Source organism: Podarcis bocagei, assembly GCF_964188305.1.
Source record: "Podarcis bocagei genome assembly, chromosome: 8".
In the NCBI taxonomy this organism is placed as follows: domain Eukaryota; kingdom Metazoa; phylum Chordata; class Lepidosauria; order Squamata; family Lacertidae; genus Podarcis; species Podarcis bocagei.
The window spans coordinates 93711543-93720900 of NC_138133.1; the positions used below are offsets into that span (position 1 = coordinate 93711543).

At 53.3% G+C, this 9358-nt stretch overlaps 1 protein-coding gene across 2 annotated transcripts; it reads right to left on the reverse strand.

Annotated features, from left to right (window-relative positions):
* Positions 1-6502: 6502 nt before the first annotated feature.
* LOC308592593 (hemoglobin subunit alpha-A-like) lies at positions 6503-7634 on the reverse strand. Of its 2 annotated transcripts, XM_081204142.1 has the most exons (3): positions 7063-7614; positions 6835-6958; positions 6503-6725 (listed from the first exon to the last, which is right to left on the reverse strand). In XM_081204142.1, the coding sequence occupies exons 1-3, from the start codon at positions 7149-7151 to the stop codon at positions 6711-6713; spliced, it is 228 nt and encodes a 75-aa protein (XP_081060268.1). In that variant the 5' UTR covers positions 7152-7614; the 3' UTR covers positions 6503-6710. The 2 variants fall into 2 exon arrangements, with proteins under 2 accessions (XP_081060268.1, XP_081060267.1); XM_081204141.1 differs by having other exon boundaries at positions 6835-7634.
* Between the last annotated feature and the right edge of the window lie 1724 nt (positions 7635-9358).

Here is a 9358-nt window from a genome sequence, read left to right on the forward strand (position 1 = left end):
GTGTGAGGAGGTTATTGGAAATAAGTGAATGAAAGATAAGATATTGAAAATGTTTGAGGTGTTTTTAAACTGTTTTTGTTTGTTTTTGCTTTGCTTTGTTAGTTTAATGTGTTGGTGTCAGGGGCTCAGGGACTGAGGCACAGGGGAGAGAGGAGATGGAGAGCGAAAGGGAAGGATCTGAAAGGGAAGGATCTTTGGTCAGAAATTAAAAAAGATCTAGAAATATGGTCAAATTTGAAATTGTCAATGTTAGGCCGAATGGCAGTGATTAAGATGAATGTATTGCCTAGAATGTTGTTTTTGTTTCAAACTTTGCAGATTCTTGACAAGATGGACTGTTTCAAGAGGTGGCAGAAAGATATTGCGAAATTTGTCTGGCAGGGCAAAAAGCCCAGAATAAAATTTAAAGTACTTACAGATGCAAAAGAAAGAGGGGGATTTGCCCTGCCGGACTTAAAATTGTACTATGAAGCAGCAGCGTTTTGCTGGCTGAAAGAGTGGATGCTCCTCGAGAACACAGATATCTTGGATTTAGAAGGTTTCAATAATACATTTGGTTGGCATGCATATCTATGGTATGATAAAATCAAAGTGCATAGGGCCTTTAAGAATCACATTGTCAGAAAAGCGTTGTTTAATGTATGGACAAGATATAAAGACTTGCTGGAAAATAAAACCCCTAGATGGCTGTCACCTTTGGAGGCTAAGGCAGTAAAGAAACTCAATATGGAGGCCGGATGGCCAAAGTATTGGGAAATTTTGGAACAAGATGGAGATAAATTGAAATTACAGAGTCATGAGAAATTGAAACCAAAAGTACAAGATTGGCTCCATTATTATCAAATAATGGAGGTTTATAAACAAGATAGAAAAATTGGCTTCCAGGTGGAAAAATCAAAATTAGAGACTGAATTGTTAGAACCCAATACCAAGAATCTGTCAAGAATGTATAATTTGCTGCTGAAATGGAATACACAAGATGAAACAGTCAAATCGGCTATGATTAAGTGGGCTCAGGACATTGGCCATAACATTATGTTTGCTGACTGGGAATGGTTGTGGAACACCGGTATAAAATTCACGGCATGTAATGCCTTAAAGGAAAATATTATGAAAATGATTTACAGGTGGTACATGACCCCAGTCAAGCTAGCAAAAATTTACCACTTGCCTGATAATAAGTGTTGGAAGTGTAAAGAGACTGAAGGTACTTTCTATCACCTTTGGTGGACGTGCCCGAAGATCAAGGCTTTCTGGGAAATGATATATAATGAAATGAAAAAGGTACTTAAGTGTACTTTTCTTAAGAAACCAGAGGCCTTCCTCTTGGGCATAGTCGGCCAATTGGTGTCAAAGAAAGATAGAACTTTCTTTATGTATGCTACAACAGCAGCAAGAATACTTATCGCAAAGTATTGGAAGACACAAGATCTACCCACCCTGGAAGAATGGCAGATGAAAGTGATGGACTACATGACATTGGCTGAGATGACTGGCAGAATCCGCGATCAGGGCAAGGAGACGGCGGAAGAAGAATGGAAGAAGTTTAAAATTTATCTTAAGGACTATTATAAACTGGATGAATGTTAGAATGTCGAGGTTTTGAGAAAGAAAGGGTTACAGCGATATAAGATCAGACTAAAGGAAAGATTAAGAGGACAGAGGCTTGACAGAACTATTTAGAACTTGCTGAGAAACTTTGGACATTGGGATACAGAAAGGGGAGGTATGGGGGAGTCTGAGAAACAAGGTTTATGAAAAAAAGGGTACGAAACTATACATGTTTGTATGTCTTTTTATATGTTTGTTTTGTTCTTAAAAAGTTTTGTAAAACCAATAAAAAATTTTATTAAAAAAAAAAAAAAGGATCTGAGGGCAGCATAGGGGAGTATGACAGTGACCCGAGAGATTCTATGAGTTTCTCCAGCGAATCAGAAGATTCCCAGAAGGAGGCGCCGATGGTCAGGGCAAGGGGGGCCAGCGGGGACTCCCAAAGCAGCAGCTGGAGATCGGGGCCAGCTTCCCCACCAGAGCGTAGTGGGGGGGAGGAGTCCCAAGTGTCAGGTCCAACGGCTCCTCCAGCAGGGAGAGGAGATGAGTCGAGACTGACCACGCCTCTGTCAGAGAGTGGGGGAACGGAGGGGAGGTCAAGTCCAGCCAGCTTTCCCGAAGGGGGAAGCAGTGACAGGAGCAGTGTAACTGTCAGGAGGAAGGTTACCGGCTGCGCGCGCGCGCCAAGTTCAAATGTACAGGCGCGCGGGACAGCAGAAAGCCCGGAGCGGGAACCAGGTCCTAAAGCCCGCCGGAAGCAGGGAGAAGACTCAGGGGAATCAGCGTCAGAAGAGTCTAGGAAGGGTGAGACCCCAGCTGACAGGCGGACCCAGAGGAGGAAAAAGCGGAGGAAGAGGTGGAGCAAGGCTAGGGTCTTAAACTGGTGTCTGGGGGGAGGAGACTCAGACGGAGCTTCGGCGGTCTAGAGTTTCAGACGTAGAGCTGCACGCTGCGGCTGTGATAACGAAAATGAACTTCAATAAAGACTTCTGTATATAACAACGGAGTGGCGTTGGTCCTTTGTGAGCTGGGACCTCGGGCAGCTCTGACAGTTGGTGTTATGTAGTGTTTTTGTATTGTATTTGTATTGTTCTTTTTCTTTTCTTTTTTTGTTTGTAGTGTTGTGTTGAAAATGTTGGAAAAGTAATAAATATCATAAAAAAAGGATGAGCCATGTGCTGCTGGCTAAGAGCCAGCAGAGAGCCAAAGAGAGTCAAAGAGGAAGGTGCCTGCATGGCTAGCCCTTTTGTAGGGTCTGCTGAGGTCACGGCCATCTACCTGGTCACACACAGGGGGTGATGCTCCAGGGCAGGTATGACAGGAAGTCTGCCCTGTCTGGAGCCACATTCTAGGCAACAAGAAATGTTGCACTTGACTGCATCATTGATGAGAGATCCCACAGGGGGAACCTGGGTCTGATCCTGGCATCCCCAGCAGGCCACCCCCTGCCACTCTCCTGGCATTGTCTTGAGGTCAGGGGCCCACATCAGTGGGGCTCATTGCAAAGCCTGTCTGGCGCAGGGGTGCTCTGAAGCCAAGCCAAGCAGGTCTCACTGAAGGCACCAGGGGGCTGCAGACAGGACCTTCCAGACGAGGAACTCCCTGGTGCCGCCACCCCAGCTGATTGGAGCTGCCAGCCAGCTTCCCCTGCAAGGAGGTCCCATGAAGCATGCAAGCATCCCTTTGCCACCGTGTCCTTCCCTGGCCACACCTGCTGGTGGCATCAGGTGTGGGGCAGGTGGGCATGGCATGGGGGGAAATGGTCTCAGGGACCAGACAGGGAGCCCAGCTGGGCTTTCTCAGCACCGCCCTTTGCCACAAGAGCAGCTACAGGCTTCTTCCGCTGCCCTCTCCTGGGGCTGTCTCCTGCAGGCTGAGCCAGGCAGAGAATCCATGGGGAGCTCAAGCGGGGCTTCTGGAAAGGGAACCTAGCAATTAGAGCCTTGGGGGTCACTGGGAATGCATCCCAAGCTGCCCCCGAATCGTGCCTTCCTTGCCCAGCTTCAGTTTCAGACCATTCTCTGCGTCTTCCAAGAACTCCTGGCAAATGAGTTCACCAACGACATGAGGCTCTCTTGGGAAAAGTTCTTTGATGCCGTCCTTGCAGAAGTAGAAGCCGCCTACAGTCACCCCTTTCTGCCCTAGAAAAAGGAGGGGCATCCCCCAGTTACCCTGCTCTCTTCCCCCCTTGTGGGAAAATGATTGCTTGTACATGAGAGCATGAGCAAAGTTCTTATTGTTGCAGGGTGATCTCATAGCTAGAAGCATCCTTGGAGCATGAACAGCGCGTGAACAGCTCGTGCTGTCCTACATGATTGGTCAACTAGCATAGCCTGATCGCTCGCACGGTCTAGTGCGAATGTCCTTATCTGCTGGCTAGAACAAATTGCTTGGCTTGTATTTTGTATCTTTCTGATTTCACACAATAAAAGCTGTGCTGCATTAGCTCTAGGAGCAGCCATATTAGCCCTAGGAGCAGCCATATTTCGGAACCCCTCATGGTGTGAGACTGATTTTTCCCTGGATGCCGAGCTGCAACTCGACACCCCCTCCCCTTCTTACGTTTGTATTGATGGAATAAAGAGGACACCGTTTACTTTCTGGACCTCTGTACGGGGTGCCTGGTTAATTCTGCAGTGCCACGGGTTCCTTGCAGGATTGGGGCCACTTTTCCACAGGTGCAGAAGCATGCCTAAGGCCATAGCAAGGTCAAGCAAGGGAGCAGGGATGTAGCTCAGAGGCTGAGCACCTGCCTTGCGTGCAGAAGGCATCGCCAGGAGAAGCTGGCAGAGAGACCCCCTGTCTGGAAACCTGGAGATCCATTGGTCCGTAAAGGCAGTAATGAGCCAGTCTGGCCTGCCCCCTGGCAGGCTCCCATCTTCCTTTGAGACTACATGGGCCAAGGCAAAAGTCAGAAGAAGGGTGAGGCTCAAGCTGGCAGGATGGGGAGAGTCCAGGAAGATCCCCTGCAGAAGCAGGCGAGAGAAGGCAGGATGGTGGGAGATGACTGGCTGGTGGCGTCCCAGGGCAGCTTTGGCATGAAAGGCTGAGGCGGCCCAGGCCTGAGCTCTGCCGTGGGTGCTTGGGTGGCTGCCCACATGCCTGCCAGTCAGCAGCCACAGCTCTGCAACAGAGAAGCTGCTTGGCATGCAGAAGTTCCCAGCTTCATTCCCCACGTAGGCCTTTCTCCACACCAGGCAGCTTCCCAGCTGCGGTCTTTCCCTTGGATTGGGCAGGGCCCTGGACTCCCCATCCTCCAGAGAGACTGGTCTGGGGCAGGAGAGCAGGCAAGCGCCATTCCTTCCTGCTCCCCATTGCCCTTCTGCAGCTCAGAGCAGCCTTCTCTGAAGAATCTCCTGAGCCCCACAACTCACACAGGCGAATGCCCACATGATACACACACCCTGCCCTGCCCTGGAGTTCTGCTGCCTCAGGCAGCAGTAGCCCACCCCCAGCCCTGCTGCCAGCCCCTTAACCCCCACACAGCACCCCATGCAGCCACTACCTGCCCTCCACGCTGGCAGGAAGCCTCTAGGGAACCCCCACAGCCCTCCTTTGCCCAAAGGCTCCTTTGCCCAGCAGTCCAGGGGAGGAGATAGGATGCTTAGGCAGCAGTAAAGGGGCCTTTCCACTTCATTGCTGTATTTTTAGGTAACGGGGCCAAAAGCCCGGCTGGCCTGAGGACTCTGCAGCCCCTTCGGTGGGGAGCATGAGCTGATGGGGGACACCAGACCAAGGCCTCACTTCCCAAAGGGCTGTTCTTCCTGCCATTTCCACCCAGGAGCAGCAGGGGGCGCCTGCGCGCAGGGAATCCAGCGGCTGCCCCGAAGCCCCACACGGGGTTAACCGCTTGGGGCCCAGAGCCAACTCGGTTCTGCAGCAAAGGTGCGTAAAGTTTGCCTTCCTGACTAGCCAGCCTGGGAGCCACCTCGTGGCCCGAGGCTCTGCCTGGCAGAGCGGGACGTGGGACGCTGAGGAAGGAGCTTGCATGAGCAGCCCCTGTGATGGCAGCTAGATGGGCATTTGGCCTGATCCAGCGGGCTCCGCTTAGCTTCTTAGAGCATCATCTCAGAGAGCAGCAGCGGGGAAGGGGAGGGGAGCGGGAAGCTGCCCCTTCTCTCTGCCGGGGCTGTGGGTATTTTTTTAGAGGGTCTCTGGTTCCCCAGAAACAGGTAGACAAGTCGTGCATCCAAAGCAACGAGCAGAGGAGGAATAACCTCCGCCGGGAGCCCAGAGAGAAGAATTGCCTTGGTGCGTCTGCAGCAGCACAACCGGACATCTTCCGCTGCCCCGGCCCCCAACTGCAGCAAAACACGACCCGCCTCTCCCATATCGGCCACTGCAACCGTCCAACGGTTTGACTTGACCCCCAAAAGTGCACTCCTCCGTTGTCTCCCAAGACGCAGGGATGCAAACTCTGGTTCCCCTCTTGAACTCGGACGGCTTTTGCCGTGCCTCTGGGCGGCGGCGCCATTGCAAAGGGCCTCCTGGTGCTGGGCTAGATCTGCCCCACACAGCCCACCTGTGCTAGATCTGGGCTAGATCTGCCCCACACCTGGGCTAGATCTGCCCCACACAGCCCACTGTGCGTGTGGCTCCTCCGATTGCTGTGAGCAGATGGAGTGGGGGAGGGAGGGCGCCCCCCCCTTGTCACGCGCCCTTCCCCCGGCCGTATTGCATACACGGGCTGGCAGCTGTGGTTCTCGGGGCTTTCGGGCTGGACTGAGCCGGACTCTGCGCCCCCGTCCGGCAAAGGCCACGCGTGCCTGCGGTTCTTTCAGGGTCCCCAGCTAGCAGGCGACTCGGTCCAAGGGCCCCGGGTTCAAGGAGCGCCAAGGTAGGGACTATCCCGCGGGACTGGGTCTCCCTCGCCAGAGCCGTCCAGGCCCCTGGGGTCCCCGTCTCCCTTCTTCCCGCCCGCCTCCAGTTCAGCCCAAGAAGACGCGAGAGATCAGGGAGAGTCAAGAGCGGGTTTATTGGGGTGTTTGGGGTCGCGGGGCGGCGTCGAGGCGGATTCTCTGCGGCGGGCCTGGGCTTCTGGGGGGCTAGCGGTACTTGGAGGTCAGCACGACGTCGACGCGGCCCAGGAACTTGTCCATGGAGACGAGGGTGCTGGCCTTGAGGAGCCCCGGGTGGCTGGCGGCGATGGCCACCAGGATTCAGCGGCCCAGCAGCTGCGGGAGAGGCGGAGGGGGAGCGTTAGACGGGGCCTCGGGCGGAGCTAAGCCGGGATCCAGCCTGCCTGCCCGCTCGGTGCCCCGACGGGGAGCGAGGGCGACTCACCGCGAAGTTGACGGGCTCCACGCGCAGCTTCTGGGCTTCCAGGTCGCTGAGCTTGTCGAAGGCGCCGGGGGCGATGTCGATGTGCATGAAGTAGGTCTTAGTGGTGGGGGACGCCGCGAACATCCTGCGGGAAGAGGAGGAGAGGAGCAGGAAGACGAGGGTCCGACTCCGGCCCGGCCCGCGGCCTCGTCCCCGGGAGAGGGTCCCTGCCCGACGGGCTGGGCTTACCTGATGATGGCCTGGGCGCTGATGTCCCCGGCCTGGAACTGGAGCAGGCTCCGAACATACATCAACTGGCTCTTGTCGTCGCTGGTCATCTTGGCAGCTCAAAGTCTCGGGTGCCGTCGGAGCGCGCGCGGCCCTTTTATCAGGGGCGCCCCGCCCACCTGGGGCCTCTCCCTCTGTCTCCAGGGGCTCTCCGTCCATCAGCGCCGCCTCTGGGCACCTCCTGGAGGGGAGGGATAGGGGCCACGCCTGCAGGCTGTTACAGGGAAGGGGCGCCAACTACTACCATCAGCTGGCTGGGCTCCAGGCAAGCCCGGGAACGCCGCTTCTGTTCCGCCGCACCCCCGGCGTGCGGAGGCTGGCGAGGCTAACGCGGCTGCGTCTTTGCGACCTGGAGGAACCACTTCAAAGCAGCCGAACTCAATCTCGAAGTTCCGCAGCAGCCTGGGGCCGGCCCCGATTTCCTCTATCCTAAGGTCTTTCCGTCCTATAGAGTGAGATGAGCGCACAACCCTAGAGTCTGTCAAAACTGGCCCGAACGGGCAGGGGTACCTTTACCTTTACCTTTTTAAGGTCTCTCCGTGGCTAAACTGAGCGTCCACGGTGAGGGGCAGTGTACCTCTGCAAAGGAAATATTTTATTTTTTTTTAAAAAATAGTCCAGTAGCACCTTAGAAACTCCCTTTTTCTTGGTATTAGCTTTCGTATGTATGCTAATACCAAGAACAATCTTAAGTAAAGGTAAAGGGACCCCTGACCATTAGGTCCAGTCGTGGCCGACTCTGGGGTTGCGGCGCTCATAATAATAATAATAATAATAATTTATTATTTATACCCCGCCCATCTGGCTGGGTTTCCCCAGCCACTCTGGGCGGCTTCCAAAAGAATATTAAAATACTATGGTACATCAAACATTAAAAGCTTCCCTAAACAGGGCTGCCTTCAGATGTCTTCTAAAAGTCTGGTAGTTGTTGTTCTCTTTGACATCTGGTGGGAGGGCATTCCACAGGGAGGGCGCCACTACCGAGAAGGCCCTCTGCCTGGTTCCCTGTAACTTGGCTTCTCGCAATGAGGGAACCGCCAGAAGGCCCTCGGTGCTGGACCTCAGTGTCCGGGTAGAACGATGGAGGTGGAGACGCTCCTTCAGGTATACTGGACCGAGGCCGTTTAGGGCTTTAAAGGTCAGCACCAACACTTTGAATTGTGCTCGGAAACGTACTGGGAGCCAATGTAAGTCTTTCAAGACCGGTGTTATATGTCATCTCGCTTTATTGGCCGAGGGAGCCAGCGTACAGCTTCTGGGTCATGTGGCCAGCATGACTAATCTGCTTCTGGCGAACCAGAGCAGTGCACGGAAACACCGCAGGAGCAGTACCTATTTATCTACTTGCACTTTGACGTGCTTTCGAACTGCTAGGTTGGCAGGAGCAGGGACCAAGCAACGGGAGCTCACCCCGTCACAGGGATTCCAACCGCTGACCTTCTGATCAGCAAGCCCTAAGCTCTGTGGTTTAACCCACAGCGCCACCCGCATCCCTAACAAACTTAGTTGGTCTCTAAGGTGCTACTGCACTATTTTTTAAAATTTTTATTTTGTTTGCAGAGGTACTGCATCAGACCAACACGGCTACCTACCTGACACTGAAAACGAGTAACAGGCCCCACTCTCAAAGTGTCCGCGGGCTTTCAGGAGCCTTTTGACAAAGTACCTCACCAACTACTCCCGAGTAAACTTAGCAGTGAAGGAATAAGAGTTGTTGTTTTCCCTGCGGTTCCTGCATCGCAGGGGGTTGGAACAGATGACATCTGAGGTCCCTTCCAACTCTTCAATTCCATGATTCTAAGAGCAGAGAAGTCCTCTTCCGGATCCAGAGTTGGCTAAGTTTCCGGAAGCAGGGAGAAATGGACCCGGCCGCCAATGGAGAGATGTAGAAAGTGGAGTCCCCCAAGGATTGGGACCTGTGCTTTCTAAACCAGTCTCAAACACGTGACTTTCCCCCATAGGGCCGTCGCTCCGGCGCCTTGATCATTTTGTGGCCCTTTCCTGAACCTTTTCCAGCTCTACAATATCCTGTGGTCACCCCATAGATTTGAATAATGGCATTATGATATGGGTAGCTACTTTATTGTCAATTCCTTTCCTAATGATCCCTGTAGAGCTTCAGTGTCATTGTAACCCTTTGGTTACAATGACCCTGAGCAGTTTAGTGCCTCCAGCAAAAGTGGCCACTTCACAGCTCATCTATAACTCTAGGGTCGTAGAGAAAAGGCAAATAAAATGAGACATGGGGGAAGTTTAG